Here is a 26,427-nt window from a genome sequence, read left to right on the forward strand (position 1 = left end):
AATAATAGATAAACCATCATTTAAATTTACTTTTTCTTTTTCCCCATGGCTCCGGGCCCACCACAGATTAGTTTTTAGTTCCATGGAAAGAGTCTCGGTTTATCATTTAAGCCGCGGTGAAGCTATGGAGACAGCAAAGTGAACGCTGCATTCCCGGCAGGGAGAAGAATTGCAGACCTGCATACCTGCCATTCTTCTTCAGAGTCAATTGGCAGGAATGAGGAGCCGGACTCTCGGAGCAACTCGCTGGGTCACATCTCATAACTCGCGGGGGCGTGAGAAAGAAGTGTGGTTATCGCAGACTGCATGGTTCACACACCTTTGTGTTGGAGTACACGTGTTAGTGGAACAATGACATCTATTTATTAGATTGTTTCATCCGGCCAGAACTACTACAAACTAATGAGGGAAGGAAAGAAAGTACTTTTGTTCACAGTACAATTTTAGGTACTTTTCTAGTTTGTGCAATTCTTTGGTTCTACTTCCCTGTTAGAGACATATTTCACTTCTTACTCCACTCCACTAAAGAATTTACGTGATTTTCTCTTGGTGGTCCGGCTTCCTCCCTCTGTGTGTAAATGTGAGGATCCATGTTTGTTGGTCTCTGTATGTTGTGATATACGCTGGTGATCTGTCCAGGTTGTAACCAGGCCTCTCACCCAGTGTCAGCTGGGATTGGCCCCAGCTCCCAGTGACCCTCAAGAAGACAAGTGGAATAGATACTTGATGGATGGATGGAAATATGACCATCTCGTAAATTATGATGCATTTTAGTCTATAGATGAACCAATCCACAAATAAATTAAGTACTTACAATGAATATATCATCGCAAAAGCAATAATTTTATGATTTATAATAAGGACTTTTATGTGTAAATTTATATTTCTGTCGTAACTTTTATTTCAGTTAAAAAAGTTATTCCGTCTGTAAACTAGAATGTCACTCAGTGGAGCACATACAGGGGTTGATTAAGATATTTTATTTATTACTTTCTTTATCACAGCGAGATAGGGCGATATTTTCCCCAATATCCCAGTGAATGAATGAATGAATGAATGAATAGGACAGAAAACTTTATTTATTCATTCGTTCAAGTTTCATGGAAATCCGTTCAGTAGTTTTTGTGTAAACCAACCAACACAAACAAACCAACAAACAAGGGGTAAAGAACACACGTGTATTTCTGTAACATAACAAGGAAACATTTGCTTGATTGATTGTGAAGAATGCCTTGCCCTGCCATCTTCATCTCTGCCATCGTTCAGGACTGGATGTTTTCATTGTTCTCCAATGGTTCTTCCTGCAGCGCTGCGTTGGACTGTGCACGCTGCCCTCATCAGCCATTTGTTCTTTTTCCCACGCTGCTGAATGCCAGCGTGGCCACAGACACACACACACGGGGCTTATCAGAACAATGCCTCAAATAGCTCCGGAGTCTCATCACAAGGGCATGTCACCAAAGAGCAGAAGGGCCGAAGAGGATGACTGCGAGAGTGTGTGCGTGTGTGTGTGCGTGCGTGTGTGTGTGCGCGCGCGCGTGTGTGTGTGTGTGTGTGTGTGTGTGTGTGTGTGTGTGTGTGTGTGTGTGTGTGTGTGTGTGTGTGTGTGATAGAGAGAGAGAGAGAGCCAAAGTCGTAAACGTGTCACAGTGCGCAGCTGTTACCTGCAGGCTCTGCTGTACTTGTCAGCGGCACATCACAGCAGCTCATCCATACTGCTCCTCATTGTTAGGGGGACTATGTATAGTTCAGTGTCTGAGGGGGGCTTTCACCGGCTAACACACACACACACACACACACACACACACACACAAACCTTTACCTGATAAACACATAAATGTCAAAGCCAGGATAACAAAAGTTTTCCATTTATCCTGTATACAAAGCAATTTATATTTAACTTTTTTTAGCAATTTGAGGTTATTGCAAACATTTGTGTGCAGGATATCAGAGTTCATTCTGCATGTGCAACAGCTGGGTGTGACAAAGTCCACACGTTTATCATATTTAATTACTGCCATCCTGGCCCGGTCTCACCCTCTTCACAGATTTTAATCCTTTATGACAGTCATTTATTTAATGGGTTAATTAAAATGAACAATAATAACCTTTACCAGTTACCGTTCACAAAGTGTCTTACTCAACTGTCTGTTCCTGTAACTTATTAAACTTATTACCTTCGCCAAGGAGGTAACGTTTTCACCTCTTTCCATTTGTTCCACCCAGTTGTTGGTACCTCATTTATTTCTTAAATCTTATTTTAACATAATGTAATCTCCTCCATCATGGAGTGAATTTATTGCTGTTTTCTTGCTCCCGGTCTTGTTTTGTACATTTTGTACAATATACATTTATTTCTTAAAGATATCTATAATTTAATGCAGCTTGATTTAATTAAGAGAGACTGTTGGGCCGTGGCAGAGGTGTGAGCTCTTTCTACTGACCATATAGTTCCTTTGTATTATCTGAGTCCTAATGTCCTGTAATACAGTAAAAAAAACACCTCTAATCTCTTATTTACTTCCAGAATAAAACTAAATAATTCTGTTCCGTGAGTTGACATCTCCTGTTTTTCAGTCTGCTGTGACTCAGAGTAAACACTCGGCGGCTTCGTGCCTCGACTTGCCCGCCAACCTCCGGGTCTTTCTGGTCCTTCCACCTGCTGTCTCCCTGTCACACCTTCGTGCCCCATGGCCGCGAGGCTCCTTCACACCAAAGTAAACAAGGTAGAAGAGAAGAGCAGATGTGACTCTCTTTGTGTTCAGTTCCTCACAGTTTATCTGTTCTTTTCACAGATCAAAAACACTCCTCTGCTGCTGTCGCTGATACGTTGTGTTATTTCCTCTCTGGAGCTGTTGTTTTGTCTGACAGTGAAAACAGCAGGGCCGCTGATATGAAGCCAGGGTTGTCACGCACCTCCACAGATCCATCACACAGTTTGATTCCCCCTCCGGAAATACATGTACTTTCCCACAAGCCTGAGAAATGAGGAAAAACAGTGGCAAGTTTTACTGCAACTGTAACTATGTGGTCACGATATGCGGCTTGTGATGTTTTGAGCACGTCAGCTCAGCCACCACTGGGACTGTCTGCCGCCTATAAAGTGGAGCGATTACAAAAAATGCACAACTCGGCACAGAAACACACCGAAATGCATTAAAAACTAGAACGGCACTTAGTCGAGCGCACGCTGTCCCTCCACCAAGGCCCAACAGTCCCTTAAATTCAATCAACCTGCACCAAATTTCACAGAAATCAGTCAAGATCCATGAATTATTTTCTGAGAAATCCGTGAAAATTCCTGTGTTCGCTGTAAAATTTCTTCCCTGACTCATACTGCATCATATCACCAAGTTGGGGGGAAATCCATTTGGTTGTTTTTGTGTAATTATGCTTACAAACAAACAAAAAAACAAACAAACAAACTAAAAGACGAGTGAAAACATAACCTGCTGTACAGTAATATATCTGCATTTATTAATTATTCCCCAACACTATTCTCCATTAAAATAAACGATCATCCTTAAACACACACAAACAGACCACAACATATTGAACCAGTGAACACACACACACACATGCACAACCCTCTGACTCACACACCTGGCCCTCCTTTGGCAAGCACACTCCTCCACAGCAAGGCGCCTCACCACATGTTCAGCCACCGCCTGCGGGAAAATCTGCGTGGAGGCGCCGCCACAATACCATTCAAACAAAAACCCACATATGTGCACATGTACACATCACAGGCGCGTCACACACGCTGCCAGACAACAGAAAGAAAAGCCCCTCGTGCAAAAAAAAGGGTAAGGAAGTGAGCGCCGGAAGCTGATTTGACTCAGTGCACACATGTGGTTTACTTTTTCTTTGAGCCCAGAGGATTAACAAGGCACCACATCCCACTCTCCCCCGTGCAGGTGGCTACTTTGCAGACTGGTTATCGAGCCGATTCACCGCAACCTTGGGTGCTGTCTGTGCCCGTGGGATCACCGGGGTGTTGATGTGTGAACTTTGATGGGTGGTCCATGGGACACAGGGTAATTTTAGTCCCTCAAGGTCACCTGGTAATTTGGATAATTGCTGGAGAACACTGTGTGTGGGGGGGGGGGGGCACTTCCTGAGGGAAACTGGGGGCAGATGTTTCCTAAACGTCTGTGAGTGCAGACTGATATAGAAGCAGACAGGACAGTCTGAAGTGGGTCCTTGATACACGTCCGCCACTGTTAGCTCTCATGTGATGTGTGTATTTGAACTGGACACCGCGGTCAGCGTGGTGTCTGATTGGCCGCCGGCAGCAGGCCAGGACAGGCCAGGACAGGACGGGACAGGACGGGACAGGGTGGGACAGGCTGCAGAGTAAAGACTCGATGACATCTGCCTCCTTACAACCTCCTCCTGCGGATTCACAGCGGCTCCAGGAGCTCAGTGGAACACATGCGAGCGTCTGCTGTCAGTGTGTAATGAGTAACCAGGCCTGGGTGAGCCGGACTCTGTGGTCGGCTGTGTGTGAAGGGGCTCAGCCTCTGGGCGTGGCGGACGTGAGGATGAAACACACTGAACACACCTGTAGACTGATATCAAAGATCGTCTGAGCCACTCAATGTGCAGCTTTCATTTGAAGTCACCGTGAGCTGAGCCCCAATCATGTGACGGCTGTAAAACATCATTACACAGATTATGTTTCTTCTTTCATTATCATCAACATGTTATCAACAGATTGTTATAGTCGATAAACTAATTCAAACCTGTTTTTTCTTTCATCACAATCTTGTTTTAACCATTGTTATTGCTTTATTATCTATTACCAAGGACGTTATGGGGTATGTTTGTCTTTTGACATTTTCACAGATTTCCCAGAGAATCATTCGGTTGTTGATGGAAAAAAAACCCACAAATACAAGGGACTGATTTCTATGAGTGTGTGAAATTTGATACAGCTCGACTTTAAAATCCTTTATTATCCCTATTTGTTCTGTTTTTAAGCTTCTGATGTTCTATTTATAATAAGATCTATATTTAATGTAAAGCACCTTGAGCAGCATTTTATGGGATGAAAAGTGCAATTTAAATAAAGGTAATTATTATTATCAATATTAAAGGGATAGTTCACAGAAAAATGAAAATTCACTCATTATCTCCTCACCACTATGCTGATGGAGGAGGTGGGTGAAGTGTTTGAGTCCACAAAACACTGTTGGAGTTTCAGAGGTAACCAGGGGGTAAAGCACGGTGTGAATGACCTAGTTTGGAGTGAAATTTAAATGTCGGGACTTGTGGACAGCACAGGAGCAGCATGGAGGCCTTTTATGTTTTCTGCTGTTGTTTTACTACGTCTGAAGAAGGAGTCACTAGTGACTTCAATTGTATTGGTTTTGGCTCCAATGCTGTTTACCCCTGAGACTCCAAAAGGGTTTTGTTGACTCAAACATTTCACCCACCTCCTCCATCGGCAGAGTGGTGAGTGGATAATGAGTGACTTTTCATCTTTTGGTGAACTATCCGTTTTATGTGTCATCTTTTAATCACAGCGTAACTTCTATGTTTGCAGACCAAAATGTTTACCAGACATGAAGTCTTCAGAGTTTAAACTACGGATGATGATGATGATGATGATGATGATGATGATGATGATGATGATGATGATGATGATGTGTTCAAATGGGCTGCCGAGAGTTCACTCAGCTCATGAGATACTTTTAGTCAGAAGAGAATAGACTTGACTGGAATGTGCTGTTTTTACATGTTAGTAATGTTGTGGTTCTTTCTCCTCATTGAAAAAAAGTCTGGGTTTTGTAATAATAATGAAAATGAGACAAACCCAATGACGTTTCACACCCACTCCAGTTCCGACCCTCTTTGTAAACGATCTGGATTTACCATGTCACAACCCATGAGACGACTTTGAACTAATTCCACTTAATTCCTTTAAGGCAGCAGAGTGTTTATGTGTATTTATGCTGAGCCGGAAAATGTTTTGGACTGTGTAACTGCTATGCTTCATAACTACCTGTGCTTTCCAGACATTGTGACCCAGTCTCTTTCTGGAGCTGTCTCATGAATCCTCTGCTCACTGAATGGAAACTGCAGCTTTGTGTGTCTGGGTGAAACTCAGTGGTTTGACATCCACAGACAGGAATAGCAGAGCATTATTTAAAACAGCACTGATGTGAAGCCTGTTTAGTCTGAAAAAAAGGTTATTCTTTAAAAGAACCAGAGGAGAGCAGGGTGGCACAGATGAAGGTTTTAAAAGGAATGGATTACCAGGCATAGGGGGGAAGGGGGAAAGGGGGACTATGGAGGATAAAAGGTTTTCCAGGGAATTCAAAAATCCCTCTGATTTCACATCTGATATTAATGGTTTATAGGCCCAGACTGACTTTTTACGCACTTTACGCACTGTGCGTAATTAACCATATTAGACAGACTCACTTAGTGCATAGTGGGCAAATATTTGTACTAATCTCCGCAGTAGGATGTGGATTACTAATTAACATGTTGCCTGTGTAATTAGGTCCACGTTAGGACTTCCTTTGCCCTCGCCCCCTCCCGCGCCGCAGCTTCCGCCCACGCGCAGCCTTGAATTACTCCACTGGCAACTGTTGATGCATTCCCAAAGCATCTGACGTCAAGTGGGACGGGCCCGGGCCAGAGGAGACTATAAAGCTCTTGTGCCACCTTCGCTCAGACACAACGCCACTCTGGATTATCAAAGACTTTGTGGAGAAGCTCCTTCCTCGGGCTCCTCGGAACGACACAGCGGGGCTTCAGCAGACCTGCCCAACTCGAGACCATAAAATGAAAATGTCAGCGGCGGAGATCAGCGAGGTCCTCAAGGAGGGAGAGCTGGAGAAGAGGAGCGACAGCCTGCTCCAGTTCTGGAAGAGGAAGACGTGCGTCCTGACCACGGACAGCCTCAACATTTACGCGGACACGCAGAAGCGCACCAAGGGCAAGGAGCTCAAGCTGCAGGCCATCAAGAAGGTGGACTGCGTGGAGCGCACCGGCAAGTTCGTCTATTTCACCATCGTGACCACGGACAATAAGGAGATCGATTTCCGGTGCCCTGGCGAGGAGAACTGCTGGAACGCGGTGATCACGATGGCACTGATCGATTTCCAGAACAGAAAGGCCATCCAGGACTTTAAAACGCTGCAGGACAACGAGAGCGCGTCCCCCGGACAGCAGGAGAGACGCATGGCGAGGGCTCCCTGAGCCGCTGAGGGGAACTCTGGCACTTAACCACTCCTAATATGGTGAGCGACGCACCGTGACGCACAGCTCACATGGTGTATGAATGAAAACCTGTAAGAATAATCATTATGTGGGAGAATCTCAAAACTAATCACATGGTTTTTTTCTTCTGTCTTCCAGCGTCAATGTGGACCATAAAGAAATAATACGCGGACCAAAAGGAAGACGAGGTATCCGGTCCAGAGATGAAGGATTGTCCCGGACTGAGCTTTGAGAGAGAGAGGGGACAACTGAACTAAACCCAGAGACAGACAGAGTTTGAAAAGCTCCACACGCAGGACTGAACCCTTGAATTGTCAAAACTATTTCAAGTTTGCTCTCCCGGGAGGAATGACTCCCAAAATTACATGACGTTAATTTATTTGTTTCCAGGATATGGTGTTACTGGCGAACAGCTTGTGTTGTTTAAATTATTTACTTTTTCAAAGTGTGCTGAGTGTGTCATTGTATTTATTTGAATAAATATTCATGCATTTTTGACATAACCTCATACTGTCCTCGATTTTTTTACTTTTTAAAGTGTATTTTCCACTTGCTGTCAAGGTCTGTGTATTTACTATTACAACAGTGTGACATATTTGACAGTTGGTGACACTTTTTAATTGAAAAGACTCATGTGTGGCCACATGTGTGAGTGAGAGGGGAGGGCGGGGGGGCAGGAAAGTCCCTTTCCTCTCTGCTGTCAGGTGGAATGTGACTCATAATTGTCACTGGAGTGTTGCAGGCTGAGGTCACGACTGATATGGAAGCAGATTGAGTCGGAAGCTCGGGACACTTGAAAGAATCCGGTGCCTTTGAACACACCTAACTGCCTCTGAGGTGTGGTCGGGTTGTAGAAGTGGAACGGAAACGCTCAAAGGTTACACAGAGGCATTCAGTTTAAGTTAGTCACCCATACATGTGGCTCGATACCTGAGAGATTAGATTTTAAATGATATTTAAGCAGCTTTCTAACTATGTGTTCTCATGACAAACTCTTGGGTTCTCCTTATCAGACACTGATTACACAGGATGTGTGTTTTGCTGCCCTGTTATCATGAAATAAGGGCTGTCAGTGGATCAAATGTGAAACTGTGGGCACACACCCATTTAATTACTGTTATAAACCAAGCTTGAGTCATATTCCGAAAAACCAGCGTAAGAACTTCAGAAGGGAGGTCGTAAAAACACGCAGCTTATAAAGTTGATGTAGATATTCATTTTAGATAAATGTTGGTTATAGGCACATTTAATAAGTCAGACGTTTTGTGTGTAAATACACTGCAGCGTGTTTTAGGATTTCTTATACTTCTCATATACTTCCTATGTAGTTGTCTTTTACATTTATTTGCCATTGACGGACTTTAAAACTTGTTACGTATAATGCATTTATAGAAATCAGCCTATATGGCGAAGACAGAACACCACACATTACATCCAGTTGTGACGAAGACACACATGTGTTTGTAAGGAGCCCCCTGACAAATCTTTCTTTAGAAAAGTAAACTTTATTTCTTTGGCACCTTTAAAAAAAGAAGTTACCAGCTGGATTAAAGGTGCACATGTACAACGTTTTTAAATATTTTATTAAATCTGGACAGAAACACAATCAGTGTATAACTCCAACACAATAAGGATTTAAAAAACAAAAGCAACACGACAAGGACTTGATTAATACAATGACAAACATCAGCTAAAGATTTAAAATCAACAAGGGGGAATGAAACTGATAATGTTGGGGCTGCAACAAACAAACAAAGCCGAGTGTTCACTCCCGCTCACTGCGGCCGTGGGTCTGGTGGATTGTAAGTGTGGCGAGCACAAGTGGCCAAAGGTCAGAGGTGACAGAATGCAGAGTCTGTGGTCGTCCCATCCTGTCCCTGTGTGCGGCTTTGAAGTGGGATCACACTACAATGAACGCATCAAAGGGCTCGACTGATCTGAGGAGTATTACCGGAGCGGATGGGCCTCCTCTCTAAAAATACTGCTTCACAAATTGGCAACAGTTAAATCTCACACAGACACACACAGACACACACAGACACACATACACACACACCTTTGGTCTCTGAGCCAAAGGCCACATGGGGGATTTTTTTGTCACCACTGCTACCATGAGAACGTTTATAGGACATTAAATGTTTAAGCTACTCATGAGAAACTGCGGCGGTGGTTTCAGAGGTCGTCAGCCGGCGTCATAGTCTTCTGTGCATCTGGCTGCAGAGTGTAAAGTCATCTTCTTGACTTCCTCACGACGCTCAGGATCAACCAGAAGGACACACACACACACTATCTCTTCCTCTCGGATCCCGGGCTGCATAAACATCCTCTGACGCAGCACTGGCACACACTCAGGCCAAACTCGCAGCCTTGGCGTCATCGCTCCATAGGCCGTCATTATGTGGACGGAGCAGAGCTGCGCAACAGTGAGTTCATTGTTAGATCTTCAAGGGGGGAAAAAAAGCATTAAACGGGGGAGGATATAAGACAAGTGTGTGCAGCGCTGTGACCTGTACACACATCTTCAGTTTGTCTCCATATCGTGGAGTGAGCAGGAAAAACGCAGAGGCGTTAATGGTAAACACGAGACGCAGCGTGTGGAGTCACGGCTGAGCGGGGTGCTGTCAGGTGAAGCTCGGTGGCCAGAAGAAACAAGTCTGAGTCTGCTTCATGATCACAGCCCTCCCACGCACACTTTGCAGATGGTTACGATTCATATCATCCCCTTAAAGTAGAAGTTTGCCTCAACATGAAAAACAACCGAGGACATGAAAGAAATGATGGGACAGAATGAAGATTAGATCAAATTTGAGACAATTTGATGCAATTAAACACAAACAACATTCATTTTGGTGAACGTGATTCATTTCCTCCACAGGCAGGGCCACAGATAAAACAGAGGTCACTAGGGTCAAGTTTACATTCTATTTACATTATGATCAATTTGTATTGGGAATGTGTTTAAAACTGCACTAGTGATTTAATTATAATTTTAGAGGAAAGAATAATGAAGCGATTAATAGTTTCTTTCCCCCAGATTCTCCCCAGACAGTTTGGAGAGGGAGGTTTGGAAACAGCATTCAGAGATTTAATTAAAAAACATTATAAACAAACCTATTGAAACCAAATATGAATTTATTATTTTTTGACTTTTAAATAGATCTGGACCCAAATTGCACAAACTCATGAATGAATAAATGAATGAATCTATGAATCATCTTAGAAATCAACAAAAAATACTTAAAATCGCTCTCGGAATGTTAAAGAAAGTGGAAATAAAATCCTTGACCTCTGAGCCACATCACCAAAATTTAATTGATTCTCCCCTTGGTCATGCCCCAACCCAATTTTTGTTTCTTGCTTAATCTTGCCAATAAACAAATGAACAAACGCAGATGAAAACAAAACCTCCTTCACTGAGGTAATAACCTGAAAATTTCCACTTCAAGGAGTGAGTTTGTTTTTTGGGGCAAGAGTTGTTATTGAACACTTGATCATTTCAGAAAATCCTTGTCTAGCTCTTTTGAATGTTTCATTTAACCGTGGATGTTTATCCAAAACCTTCAGGAACAACAGTTGAAACTAGATATTCTAAGACCAAAGGTCCACTTACTGCTTTTCAGAGCTTTCAGCCACGTCTCATCAGCCTTCTTCACTCTCCACAGTCGTGTTATCGTCTTACTGAAGTTACACTTTCAGTTTACTGTGCCAGCTCCATTTGCTGAAGAAGATAAATCTCTTTGAAAGGGGGGTTAGGTTATTCAGCTGAATGTGATCAATTTTATTTGTAGTGAAAGTTTGAAACAAGATTAGTTACAGATGGAGGCTCAGCTGCTGAATAGAAGTGGTTCCAATTCTGTTTTCTTTTAAAATCTTAACCTTGTTTGACCTGATCCTGAGCCTCTCTGAGCCTCTCAAGTCTGAGAGCCCGGCCTGAAAACCACTTCACATCCCAGCGTAACTTACGGGTTTGCTCAGGTATGCCTCATGACTCAGTGCAGGTCCCCATGCTGGACGCGGGCGTCTCTCTACTTCCTGTAAGCCCGTCGAAAGCTCGATCCTTTGTTCCACTTCAACCTGTTGTGTCATTTCCCCGCTCGCTCTTCCCGTCAGAGTGCGATCTGACGCCAGCGGGACACAACACTACGCTTCGTGTAAATAAAAAACCTCCTAAAACCCAAACAGCAGAGGCAGGATGTTAAGCAAGGGCCCAGTGACCCAGTTTGGTGACTAACAATCTCTGAGATCTGTGTCGTCTATAATATCACAGTGACTTAAGGTTTCTCTGTGAATATAGTGCACTGTGTAATTATTCTTTTCAAGCATTGGAATGGGATTAGCTCATTCACAGAGAAGGTATTTCACTTTGTGACGCATGGCGCAGGTGAGTGAATACCCAACATACCTCAGCAGACACACACACCCTCAGGTCACGGCTCAGGTGATGCAGAGTCGCCAGGTATGTGTGACAGACTGAACTTCAGTGAAAGTTAAAGTTGGGCTGGAAAAAGAGTGTTTGACCTGAATCCAGATCTCCATGGTTCACCGCTGCTCGCCATTAATCATGCCTCCATCCGAATAAAGGTCATCTGCTTCCCAGATCTGGGAGTCTGGATAGATTGGACCAAACTCCTGTCCCCCCCCCCCACCATCCAATCCACAAAGGCGTCATTCTCCTAATCGTCTGAAGCCATGACGACCGCTTATTTTTTATTTTTTTATCAAACATCCATTTCTGTCTGCTGAGTCACGGGGAAAGAACTCAGCAGATCTTGGGCTCGATCTGCCCGCTCGCTGTAATTCAATTCAATTCAAAGACACAAATAATCTCAGGCAGGGAAACAACAATAAATACAGACAGACAACATGGCCATTAACTAAAAGTATGTTGCGGAATAAAGGAGTTTCAAACCCTCCTGTTGGAAACCACCGGGACCTGTTGGAAATAACGACACTTGAACGATGATTTGTTGTTGTCTGTTTGTGACACGTTCCCTAATAGCAACCTAATAGCCGCCGACGTCCAGACCACATCCGCTCTGCTGTAAATATAGAAGGAAAAAAAAAAAGGCCACAACAACCAGCAAACTCTAAATACATCCCAGTAAGCTGATATTTTCCCGAATAGGCCGAGTTCATCTCTTGGTTTACGCCTGTTTTTCACCGAGAATCTCATGAATGTGGCACCTCTCATAGGGAAGACATGCGTGTGTATTGGATGTACAAAACCACACACACACACACACACACACACACACACACACACACACACACACACACACACACACACACACACACACACACACACACACACACACACACACACACACACACACACAGACATATGCTGTATATATCCACACACAGTGTCGTCAGGGCCTGCAGAGCTCCAGCAGGGATCATGTTGCTTAAGACCCAGCTGTCCGCAGAGAAGCTTCAGACAGAGAGAGGAGACGCTGTCAGGAATGTCTACAAGTCGGTGAGGGGGCGGACATCCGAGGGCGAGAGAGAGCTCCACACACATGGCAACAAAAAGATTAGTATCAGACGGTGACTTAGAACTTTAGACTTTGGTCAAACGGAAACTGAGCTCGGATTCGTCACTGAATCATCAGTCAGGTCTCTGGTTCTGACTTTTTCATTATAGGCCCCATATGGTATAACATTTGCTAATTAGGAACTTACACAACTTATACAGCCGAGGTTTATGATAAACTCAAGTAGCCTGCTGGACATATTAAACCTGCTATAAGACGGATGGATGAAAAAGTCAGAGCAAATCTACTGATGATCATTCCAGTTGAAATTTAACCCAAAACTATACATATGAACCTCACGGTGGGTTCTGGAAGAGGAAGATCAGGATCACTATATTGTGTAGGATGTATCATGTGGGAACCATGAATGTCTCCATCTGATATACAGTATGTGGAAATATCTTACAGGATAAGTAAAAACATCTCCCTGCTGCAAGGTGACGATGGAGGAAAAGACAAGAGATCACGCTTTGACTTTATGTATGTAACATGGTAGTAGATGGAGATAGTTTAGCTCCTTTTTTTGTCAAATTGGAAGAAGTGGAGACGCGTTGTCAAACTTTATAAACACGGGATCCTTTGAGATCACCAAAGTCATTGAAATACAACCCCTGGATACCATGAATGTTTGTTTCACAGTAATTGGTTCAATAATTTGTGAGACATTTTAAGTGGAGAGTGATTATCGATGGCTAGGAACTCCATCACACCACCTCTAATCTTTAATTACTTTTAACCATAAAAATAATTGTCCTCCTGAACAGTTCTGACACTTAGTTCTGACAATTATCCAGAGTACGGAATGTTTCATCTGAAATTCCAACCTCCATTAACTGTGCATAAAGATGGACGACATGACAGCTTTTAAAAGTGAAGCCAAAGCATCTTGGTTGCCCCCTGGTGGATGGCTGCAGTGTAGGTCATAAATCCTGCCTCCTTCATGTTAATGGATGGGACATGGACCAAACTAAGAACACCTCAAATACATTTTGAAACCTCATGATTGACAGCTGACACTGATTGGTCCAGCACATGTATCATCGGGGGGACCTCGATCCTTCATCACTACAGCGCAGACTCTGACTCCAAATGTGCAAGATGGCCGCGTTCACATCCAGGATGTAATGGCTTCATTTTGGATATTAAGTGCAGATGTGTCGTCCATCTTTATTTACAGTCTATGGGGTCTTGTCTTGTTAAACTATCAGTGCAGCTGGATACAACCAGATGTAAGTGGTGTTAATGGGACTGCTCCTTTAACGGGTCCTGTGAGCGGAGGAGCGGAGCAGCTGGGGTTCAGGAGTCTGGTCGTGGCTCTAACTGGGCTCCAGAGGGGGAGCTTCAGTTTCCAGCACCTGCCTGAGTGGGTGTGTGAGGAGATGAGCAAGAACAGATTAGAATAACATTACATTTCCCAGGAAGTCTCATGTGAGACATTCATTCAGTCAAAACATTGTTATGTTAACAAATGGCTGATGAACCCAAATCACAGGATGAGATGGAGAAAATATGTTTATCCTTTAAATTCAAACAATCCGAATGACAGATGTAGTTACAGAGCCAGAAGGGAAAACCTGCTGTTCATGAAGATTACTCACATCTTTATTCATCAGAAGTAACATTTTACTCACAGAACCTGATCGTATCTCAATGCATTTAGCTTTCTTAAGTTCATTCTGTTTTTGGGGTATATTTTGGGGCTTTTAGCAAAGGGAATTTGGTTTGAACCCAGATTGCTGCAGTGGCTTTATAAGAAATATAAATCTCAATTAATTTGGTAAAAATTAACTTTCTTCAGACAGAACCATTCACTTTGCCTGATGTGAAAACTGTTAATCAAAAGCCAGCCGCGTTCAGAGCCTCCAGCAGACACGCTCCCCATAAGAGAATATTAAGTCTTTATTACGATTTTGAAACCTAATGTAATATAATTAACTTTTTTGAGGTGGTTAATAACACACCTCTCTGTGGTGTGACAAACAATTACTGCAGCTAAGAGTATTCAGAGGGCGCAGGCCTCTGCTAATGGCTAACGGGCCAACCTCGCCATGTTAAAGAAAGTGAAGAAAAAGCCCTGGATCTGCACATTTATCTAGATCTGCTCCAAAATGTAATGGGTTCTTGCCTTGGATCACACCCCACCCCCCCACGCCTCCACAAAATTTAATAGAGATTGATTTAGTACTTTTTGAGTAATCCGGACAAACGACAAGGAAAGTACCAGGTCCTTGGAGGAGGTAATGAACAGGGAGAACTCATGAGCAGTGAAAAACAAGCAGATGAGGAAAGCGGAGCAGGGACCCGAACAGAAATGAAAGTCAGAAGTGACGGTCAAAAGGAAACCCGAGGGCAAAGTTCAGGTGACGCCGTGCGATTCTTTAAGGTGCCACTAAATACCAGCAGCTGATCGTCACTCACATGAGTTACAGTAAGTTACACCGGCTGTCGGTGCAGCCACGTGAGCAGCCTGGTCTGACGTGAAACTGAAGGTGAAATGAATGCTTGTAATAACCTGTAATCATGACCCTGGGTCCAGAGCTGAGGAATTAGCTCAGCGCAGATATTACACAAGAGGAACGAGAGTGCAAGAGAAAGAAAGATAAATGAGCGCATAAAGAGAGAGGGAGGGGGGCATTTTCAGCAAAGAGAATATTACATGTACCACGTGATTTGCCAAGAGGGAAAGAAATGGATGCAGGAATTCCCCTGTGCCGCACCAAAGCCAACAACATACCAGGTCCGAGCTAATCAACTGCTGTTTCCACAGGGATATAACGCCCTGCACACACAGTCTGCTGCAGGCTGTTCTATCAATCTTTCTCTCCATCTTTTCACTTTTAGGAAATGGTTCGACGTGAGTAAACACGACGCCTATAATGGAAAAAGATAAACCATACCATTTGCATTTAAAGGTTCAGTGTGTACGATTTAGGTGAAAGGGATCTATTGGCAGAAAGTGAATATAAAATAATCCTTGTGATCTTTTCTCTAGTGTGTTTCATCAAAACTGTACATTCTTGTTTTCTTTACCCTATTTAAATACTTTATATTTACATCGGTTGCAGGTCCTCTCTACGGAGGACGCCATGTTTTTTACAGTAGCCCAAACTGGACAAACTAACACCTTTTGAGTTTTTATGACATATATCAGTCATCTTAACATAACAGATTTTTTTATCAAGATCCGTGAAATTTTTGTTTGTTTGTGGGTTGGTTTTGTTTGATTGATTACGCAAAAAACTACTGGACAGATTAACACAACACTTGGTGGAAGGATGTGAATCAGGAAAGGATCCATTTAATCTTTGTGTGGATCTGAGTCATCTGGGATTTTTTTTTTTTTCACTTTCTGTAACATTGGGACAGAGGGTGTTTTTCTTTTTGTTTCATTCTCACTGAATTTCACCGGGAAAAATTAATGGATCTTGATGAAAGAAATCAGGCACATTCAGACAACTGATATCAATGCGTGTGTGAGATTTTATGCAGCTCTACTGAGCGTCATCCTTGTTCTCTGAGAAATCAACGGAAATGTTGAAAAAGGCCCAAAAAATATTTTGGGTCATGCCCCACCCTTTCCTGGGAATCAGTTAAGTCGTTTTTGTGTAATCCTGGTTACACAATGGTAATTGTTTCCAGAGCAGGTTTGTTTAGTAACAGTAACATTTGAAACACACATGATTAAAAACACAATTATATTTTACATGCTATTTAGTGCTGTGCAACAGGGAAATCAAAGCTGCTCCTCTGCAGGCGTCTCTTAACGTGGTAGAATGACAGAGAGCAGAGAACCGGCTGGGGAAGCTGGAAAGTCCCTTTATAAGAGGACAGGTTCTCACACAATGCATTCCTGCAGTCCCAGGTCCGACATATTGTTTCAGCGCTTGGCTCCAGCTCCCTGATCACTTCAGCAGTGTGGTATTGACCCGGCAACAAATGTCTCCATCAATCTTAGCAGAGCACAGCGGAGGTGTATTGTTCAAAGACACAGCGGAGGGACTTTAATCAGCGCTGATCAGGGTGTAGGCTTGTGTTTCCGTGTCTGCATACCTTGGCTGTGTGGGGCGGGGACCTCTCAGCAGCCACCCAGGATGCCTGCTGTGTGGGTGGATCTGTAGACGGATGGATGGATGGATGGAGGGAGGGATGGAGGGAGGGTGGAGGCTCTCGTCTGACACGCAGGAAGCAGACAGGAAGACAAAGAAGTTTCAGTTGTGTTTTTCCAATTATTTTGAATTCCGTGGAAAGAAAACTGTGCCAATAAAGAAATCTGAAAATGCAGGAAAATGATTGGAAAATATAGTTTCAAACTAAGACTGGTGTCAAACAAGGAATGTAGTCTGAACCCAAACTAGACATCCAGAGATATTTAATGTTTAAACTTTAAATCTGAAAGTCAGCATCTGGGCAACAAGAAATATTTGTCTTTCTTGAACGACAGGTTGATCCAAACAGAAGATGCTGTTTGTTACAGTTGATATGATTCATTGAGATATTTAACTTACCACCTTCTCCAGTGCCTCAGGCTCCTTCAACCTTTTGTAATCCTCAAACTGAAGAGCACCAGAGGGACATTGCTCACCAAACCCAGGCTGCACTCAAACCCTGTTGTTTTTTGACAAAAAGCTAAAAATCACTCTAAAGGGAAAACTGTAAGAGCAAAACAATGTGCTGAAAGATGGTAAAAGAAAGTCCATAGAGCTGAATATAACTTTTGGTGATGATTCTCCACGTGCAGAAATAGAACAAGTAAAACAAATAAAATAGAAAAGAATAAAATATAATAAAATAAATGGGATTCAATAAATGGAACAGCCTATTTCATGATGTACATCACAGCAGGAAATGCACAGGTGGACTCATTTCATTTCACAATGTCTGTTACACTTTAAAAAACCTAAAACGTTTTATGACATTTCTAATAAAAGCTCAGTCTGGTTAATCACATGATACATTGACACTGTGGCCTCATCAAACCGGCCAGAGGCTGGATGTCACTGACATTACAAAGCTGAGACTGGCTGCTTGTATAAATCCCCTATAGAAGACGGGTATGTGAAGACTGAGGCGTAAAATAAGAGGAAATCCTGTTTGTCATGGCTCAAGGGTCTTTCCCGAGAAGCAGGGGGGGTTTCACAATGGTCCTCTCTGTCCAGACCGGGCCTCCGACTGAGCACAGTGGCAACCTTTTGCCAAATAGACTGCGGCTGTAGTGGAGGTTAACATTAATCAAATCGGACAGCACATTTAAAATGCAGCACAAGCACACTTCAATAATGTAAACACACATTTTATACCTGTGTGAGTCTGTGAGGATGGAGATTACTTCTGCAGAGGAGGTCGTGATTTCATCTGCGTTTGTTTGTTTTTTTAACAGATCGTTTTTCAACTTCCGTAGGTCCTGATGAAAAAAATCAGGCTTGTTGAGGGGACTGATATTTATGAATATGAGTAATTTTGTGCAGATCCAAATATAAATCTGAGTTTAAATGTGGTTTCATAAGGGAAACGTTCAAATGCTAAATATGGGACATCACTTGTAAGATTCATGTTTTTCTCACACAGTTGTATAATTTACAAGCAAAAAATTACATATTTTTCATCACGAATAGTGGGATGTGTTTAATCTTGTAATTTTTCAAATAAAGTTTATTTATATCTTATAATTTATTTCTTTGTTATTCTAATTATGAGCTGTAGTGATAGTATTCAAGAAGGAAAAACATGCAATAGAGTTTTAAAAGTCCTGCGAGTCACAGTGACGCTGTTTCCATGCCGTTCCCATCTCTGTGCCAGCAGCCTCCTCCGCTTCTCCACCCTGTTTCACATTTCACATCGGATCAGTGTATAAACTGGGCACAGGCTGCAACCTGTGTGTTACTCCTCATACTCGTTTCAAAATCCATTAGAGTTTACTGGAAAAACTTTTCCCATGACGGCAGAAAAAAACGCTTCTAATGGTGTGTGAGTCAGTTTGTGTTTGAAAATGTAATTTTTGCTCCTTGTGCTCCAGACAGAGTTCTGAATGATGTCATCTCCTATGGATGTCATATTCAGTGAGCACTCCGGAGACCGACACCCGGCCGTATATGTCAAAAACACACACAACCCCCGGACCGATTGTTAAAAAACGGGGCGCAGATGTCTCGTCCTGTCCCCATGAGGTGCACAGATTTGTGCTCACACCAGTTAAAGATGAGTGTGGGACCCATGTGAGCTGTGGGAACAGGAGAATGAGGTGTAGGTTTACACAACCCCCAAGGAAACGTGGAGAAATGACTCCAGCAGGAGAGACGGAGCCAGAAATTCAGGTTTTTACATGAAATGTTGGATCATTAAATATGAAAGATGAGATCTTGGCAAAAAAAACTGGCTCCACATGCTGAGAAATATGGGATGACCGAGTGCAGTGGCTGTGCATGTATGAGACATGCAGTACCACATCTACACACACACACACACATGTACACATACACACACACAGAGACTCTTTCACAGCAGTTTGATCCACACAATCCCTGTTCCACTGAAACAGAATCTCTTTTCTTCACTCAGTTATCACCGACTGTGTGTTCATGTGTGTGTGTGTGGGGGGTTATGGCTGTGTGTCAGCTATCCGAGCCAGAGGACAAGGGGCAGGGACGGGGATGGAGATGTTTGGGGGGTGTAGAGGACTCGGAGAGTGGGTGGATTATTGGGTAATGAGTCACTGGAGCCTCCTTCAAAGCCTCAGCTCTCCCAGCCCGGCACCACCCGCCCTCCAACACCCGAGCAGGGAGGTCCGCTGGAATCTGGGCCCTGAGTGTGGAAGAGCTGAGTGGGCAGGCCAAATACAGTGCGCACACACATGGATGACAGCAGCATGCACACACACACTCGCTCTCACACTCTCAAACACACACACACACACACACACACACACACACACACACACACACACACACACACACACACACACACACACACACACACACACACACACACACACACACACACACACACACACACACACACACACACACACACACTCCTTGTCTCTGACTAGGGTCAGAATCTCGCCACAGAGGATGCGGTCTCTGTAACAAAGGTTCCTACTGTAGAAAATGTGAGGGGAGCATATACAGTGTGAGGCTGTCTGTACTAAGTGTAAGTGCAATGCAATTTATTATCTTTCCATAGTGAGCTGGTGTACACAATGTGAGACTGTGTGTGTGTGTGGATGGATGAAAAGACATAAGATACTTGGCGTTTTTGTGCATCTGTAAGTTGCTAATGTAATTTTCTTCGGCTTAATTCATTTACATCCTGTGCACACACACACACACACACACACACACACACACACACACACACACACACACACACACACACACACACACACACACACACACACACACACACACACACACACCCTGGCATGTAATGACCTTCAAATTTGACCCAGAGACACAAGTGTGTTTGTGCGAAAAAACAACAACAACCTGCTGGCAACAGACTCCCATGTGTCACATCTTTGTGTTAATGCTGACGATGAGCCCGGTAGCAAGTGTGACGTCTGTATAGGATTTCAAACACACACACACACACACATACACACACACACACACACACACACACACACACATAAATGCACCAGCTGTGACCTCATGTCACAGCTTTCACTCCCCTGTTTATTAGATCACAAGCAACTGTTTGACTGACAGACGGAAATGAGAAGGGAGGAAGAAGAGGAGAGAAATGTGTATTTATATGTCTAGCCTAACCACTCAAAGCTCTTTACAGAATAGGATCGAACTGATAACTTTCTGATGAGTGGATGACCCGCTCTACCTCCTGAGCCAGGAGAGGAGACTTTTTTTTAGACATCATTAAACCTCATGCGGCTGCAGAACCTCATGCACGCTGTAGAGGTTGAAGGTCACACTTCATGGTGACACTGGTGATGTTCATAAAATAATTAATAGACATGATACAAAATTCTCATTACTTTTTCCACTTTGAGTATATATATGATATATATCATATATCACATATATCATCATTTTGAGTTTGAACAGACAGAACATGATGGCCTACATATTTTCGAAGGGGGATTGAGGTTGTGGTGAGGTGGTGACGGGTGTCTGGTGATAAATCCCCTCTGTCTCGTTAAACTGTGGGGCGGTCGGGCGGGTGGCGGGCGGGCGAGCAGGCGAGCGGGCGGGCTGAGTGCTCAGGGACAAGACTCGACAAGAGCAGCAGTTCAACACGGAAGCCTCACAGGAAGGCAGCTCCACTACCATGGCAACAAACCAAAGAATGACACTGGTAATAGCTGTGCGGTTTGTGTAATGACTGATTTACCGACATTATAACTTAGTGAGAGACTAATTATAACACCTCAATATGTTTGATTGTTGTCTCCTCCACTGTGAAAGAAATAGTTTCTACTATGGAAACGAAGCAGGTCATGTGTACCTGTCGGCACAAGAGGATCACCCCGAACCTTTGTCCTTGAAGCTACATCACGTGATGTGAGTGATTGGCACGGCAACAGAAAGGCAGGGCATGGCTACAACCATCCCAACAAATCGGTACTCGCCTGAGTTTCCCTTTTAAATTGGGACGTCATGATTCATCCTGCCAATAATTTATAGTCAAGTTCGATGAGTCTATTTACGTGGAGACACATTTTGGTTTCATTATCTCCTCCAAGGAAACGAAGCTGGTGAGTAAATACTCAGAATCACATGATCCAACATCAGGGTCAATCCAATATAGGCTCAGATCACCGTGACCCAAATGAGTCGTTAGAGAAAAATTTGGTAAAAAGAACAAATCACTTTCTGAAGTGATTTGTTCATTTTCTCCGTCGAGGTCTCGGCCAGTTTTGATCAAAGTCACAGAAACTCACTCACTTCGAGGCCGTTCTTTACAAACTCTGAACTAATATTCTGTACTTACCTTGTTGTTACACTTAATAATCCACATGAGTTACCCATTGTTTAAACAGACTTTCCTCGAAGAACACAAACTTAAAATGTAGTAGTGGTAAATAAAATGGTTAATGGACCACATTTATTTTATATAAGCTTTAAAGCTATAAAGTGGATTACAATCTTTCTACCATCAGGCAGATTGTAAAATCACAATGTGATTACTTCAATATTTAGTCTGAGCATTGATTGAAATTGTTAATCCCATATGAAGAAATATTGTTCTGCAAAATAATGGGTGAGGTTCCGTTTTTGTCTCCCATGGGAGAAATATTTCGAAGCTGATGCATGAGAATAAAGTTCAAACAGCATCATCACAGTCTTCATCATCGTCATCATCATCATCGTCGCTGTCGAAAGCTCCAGAACAAGAGCCTGTGAGTGGAGAGATTTTGTCTGGAAGCTTGAACTTTAACATTTGAGTCAACTTGCTCTGAATAATGTTAAGTTTGAACATCTGTGTTTCCATGGCAACGGATCAAACTCCATCTGATGATAACCAGATGTTGTGGTCAAGTAAAGTACTCGAACATTCCAAAACTTCATTTAGTTACAATGCTTTAAAGTTACCATGAACCACTGCCACACAAAATAAACTTGTTCACTCACATTACAGGACAAACTCAGCACCATGTGCAGCAAAGACAAACAAATAGACACGACACACACACACACACACACACACACACACACACACACACACACACACACATTCCCTCTGCCTCCTCTCGTCTGCCCTCAGGAAGGCAGGTCCAGACACGTTCTCTCACTGTGTCTGGCTCCCTCCTGCCGCTCAGCACGAGGACCAGGCCTGAGCTGCAGCAGAGCAGTGACACCACACAGGAAACACCCAACCTCACTCCTGCTGCTGCTCTTCAGCCAAAACAAGCAGGACACACCCAGGAGCAGCTGGACGTTTACCTGCTGAGAAACTGCAGAGGAGGACGGGTCAAAGTATGGCTGAGTGAAAAGACAGGTGAAGGATTAAGAGCTAAAAATGTCTAATAATTAAAAAAAACATGTGTTAGACATCTTTGTGCCTTAAATTAATGTACATTACATATCGGGTTTGTTTCAAATTCAATGCATTAGCTCAACAATTGAAATACTCCTGCAAAGAGTCAATGTGGCTCAGGAGATAGAGTGGGTCGTCCACTCACCAGAAGGTCAGTGGTTCAATCCCAGTATTCCACATTTCACATACCCGAGCAAATTGCCTCTGACGGCTGTGCTGCACATAGATGTTCTATATGAATGTGTGTGTGAATCAGTGAATGGCAGAACTGTAAAGTGCTCTATAAATACATTCACTATAATATATGTATTACATCATGTTTTCCTAATTAACTTTAATCAATTTGTGGTTTTAGGTGAGGCTTTTGTGTCGGCCCTGTCTACTTCTTGGCCAGGGGCAGTATCTTCCTGGAGTCTCACCGGGTTTCCTGACAGTTAGTCCTGGCTAAGAAAACAGTCAAATAACCAAATAACCCTTAAAACATGGGATTAAATGGGTCGTGCATGGGACAGGGATCCAGGGAGGTCAAGACCAGCTCCATGAACATGTAACAGAAAGAATAAAAAAAGAAATGCATGTAGGTTGAGGTCCTTTATTCCTTTATTTCCATCTGACTTAATGATGTCTGGATGTTCACTCACTGTGTCTGTTGAGGCCGGCTGTGAGTGGGATGGTGCATTTTGCCAGAGAGTAGTTAACACCCTTCGTTCATCCAGTGCCAGGAGACGTAAACAGATTCCAACACACACACACACACACACACACACACACACACACAAAGGGTAAGGAAAGTGTTACAAACTCAAGATGTCACACACAAGCTGAAAGGAGCTGCCTTTGATTCAGTTACTTACTGCCTGGAAAATAAACACACACATTCTCCACTGACCTAATTTGGAGTGTCACTCCTTCCGTCAGCCCCGAACACACTGTTTGACAACACAATGGTCCAGTGTGCACCCACTCCAAACATCCAGCTAACTCCAGAGAGTAGAAACAAGCTACGGAGGAGGAGATCCCCCTCTTGATCTTTACCCTGCAACTAAAACTGCCCAATCGGCTGTTTAGCCCCTCGTTTGTTTTAGAAAGACGACAAAACGTGGCTTGAGGTAGAAACATTGGTGCCCAGTTGAATCTCACCAGCTTTGGTTCAGTGGTTTAGTAAAATAGACCATAGACTGTAAAATAAAGATGAACGACACGTCTCTAATTCCTCCCACTATCCAGAAATGAAGCCAAAATACTCTGGATATGAACATCTTGTGCATTTGGAGCCAGAGTTTGAGCAGAAGCAATCAGGGGATGGAGCTGCAGTACATGTTCGACCAATCAGGGGTCAGTCTCAGTTATCAAACATGACATTTCGCAATGGTTTTATAGCATCAAATAACTGACATGCAATCAGAACTACCTTAAATGACAGAAAACCATGTTTGAGAAAAATCTATTTGACGTGTGTGCTTTGACTTTTTAGTTTGGTCCAAGTCCCATCTGTCAACATGAAGGAGACAGGGATTTATGACGTATACTGCAGCTGGCTTCACTTTTCGGGGAGCTGTCACGTCGCCTGTCGTTATATATACATGTCTGTTGCCTCCATAGACCTTTCAATCAAAGTGGAGAAAGAAAAAACTAAGAATCTACGAGGGTTCTATGAATCAGAGCCAAAAATGGAGGCCTTCAAAATAAAAAGCAGCATTGCTACAGGCTGCATATCTGGAATATCATTAAATCCTTTAATGCAGCGTGAGCAAATTCTAACACTTAACTGTGTGAAGTGACGAAAGGGGAATTCAGATCAGGTCGCGCCACGCCACACCACAGGCTTCATGCAGCAACAGTGGCGTTACTAAACCACAAACCCGTCCCTCTGCAGCACATTAATCTCTGGTTGGATCGACCTGACACTTTGACATGTCAGGTATTAACCTGATCCCACTTCAAAGACAAAAAGAACTCAATCAATGTCTGATGTGTAATCACCATCAAATCCCCACATGCAGAAGCAAGAGGAAGTGAGAAATGTGCCACATAACACACATCGGATCCAAAACCTGTGCGTGAAGCCAAACAGGTCCATAAAACACTTTTGGAGTCTAAGGGTTAAACAGTGTTGCAGCCAAATCCAAAACCATTGAAGTAACTGGTGAGTCCTTCTTGCCTCCATACTGCTCCTGTGGTGTCATCCAAGTGTAGGTGAAGCTCCTGTTGGTTTCAATGTGCTGGGCAGGTGACAGATGTGTTTACAGTGTTTGGGAGCTCTAGATTTCTAGATGGTTTTATAAACCTGGGTAGGGACATTGGTTTCACAGGGTGGGACGCACATACACTCACATGCATGCTGGGCTCAAAGCACTAGTTATTTATCCACTATATCTTTCCATAGAAAGCAGTAATTTGCTGGCCATATTAATATTCACAAACCTGCATCGATAATCTTTCAAATGTATAAGTTAAGTTCACTTCAATCATAGAGACACATTTCCAAAAGTGTTGTCAGCTTCCCATTAAGCATCATAAACCCGGCAGCTGTTTCCAGTTAAGTCCAGTATTAAGTTTTGTACAATGTCCAGCTACTGACTTTAATTTGATTGTTGCTCTTTTCTAAGCCCCAACTTATTAGAGTAGCTCAAAGTTGTTTGTTGACAGTACTTGAGGCAGTATGCAGGCCCCCGACACTGTGTGTGTGTGTGTAGGGGGGGCGCCCGGAACACTACACTGGGGATTAAATCTGTGTGTGGCAGATATGTTGATCCCCGTGTCTACCGAGAGATTTTCACCTGCTCAGGTTTAACCCTGCAGGGCTCGGGGCTCCGCACAGTTTCGGTGTCAGACAAACACTCATCGCAGTTTTCATGTAGTTGTTCACAACATCGAGTCTCAGCTGCTGTGTTGATCTTTGCTGCTTCTACAGACTCAGTAGCTTTTTTTGTTTAGTCTAATCCAACATTTCTTCCATGTCATGAATTATTAAAATAACACTAAAATAAATGAGCAGATTTCCATCAAACTTGGAAGGATGTGTTGTGGGTCAAGGAGGGAGCGGATCTGAATCACATCAACATTTTCAAAGTTCTTGATAAAGAAAATCTGGTAGATTTAGGGAACTGATGAACAGCTTGATTAAATCTAAAAGGACGGTTGAGCCTTGGCAGAGGTTCACACACTACTGAGTTGTTTGTAAGGAAGATTAAACAAAAACAGCCCGATGGATTGAAACTTGTTAGAACAATGTGGTACTGGTTAGAATTGAACCCATTAACTTTAAGGTGCAGATGAACTGGCTCATGGGGCAGATCCTGGATTTCTTTCACTCTATAATATTGTGAGCATTTTTCTAGACGTTCCTCTATTTCTCAAGAGAATAATTCATGGGACTTGATGAAAGACATCTGGTATTTTTAGGGTTGTAATATCTATAAGGAAGCGAAATTGGGCGCAGCTTGATTGAATTGAAGGGGACTGTTGGGCCTTGATGGTGGTGTTATCTAGTTATAAGATAAATACCTTGGTTGACAGTCCCAGTATAAAGACCTTACCTTAACCACATTAGCGTCTCCCTCTAGTGGTGAATGACAACACATTCCATCTGTACACTGAAAGATTTCTCGATGCTTTGAAGACCAGCAGATTTTTTTTTATTAAAAGACATTAATGAGTCCAGTCAGTG

At 43.1% G+C, this 26,427-nt stretch overlaps 1 protein-coding gene across 1 annotated transcript; it reads left to right on the forward strand.

Moving 5' to 3' along the window:
* The first annotated feature begins 6,661 nt into the window (after positions 1-6,661).
* Positions 6,662-7,736, forward strand: phlda2 (pleckstrin homology-like domain, family A, member 2). The gene is made up of 2 exons (XM_035156133.1): positions 6,662-7,253; positions 7,372-7,736. The coding sequence occupies exon 1, from the start codon at positions 6,796-6,798 to the stop codon at positions 7,210-7,212; it is 417 nt and encodes a 138-aa protein (XP_035012024.1). The 5' UTR covers positions 6,662-6,795; the 3' UTR covers positions 7,213-7,253; positions 7,372-7,736.
* The last annotated feature ends 18,691 nt before the right edge of the window (positions 7,737-26,427 follow it).

This window comes from Hippoglossus stenolepis, chromosome 5, assembly GCF_022539355.2.
Source record: "Hippoglossus stenolepis isolate QCI-W04-F060 chromosome 5, HSTE1.2, whole genome shotgun sequence".
In the NCBI taxonomy this organism is placed as follows: Eukaryota; Metazoa; Chordata; class Actinopteri; order Pleuronectiformes; family Pleuronectidae; genus Hippoglossus; species Hippoglossus stenolepis.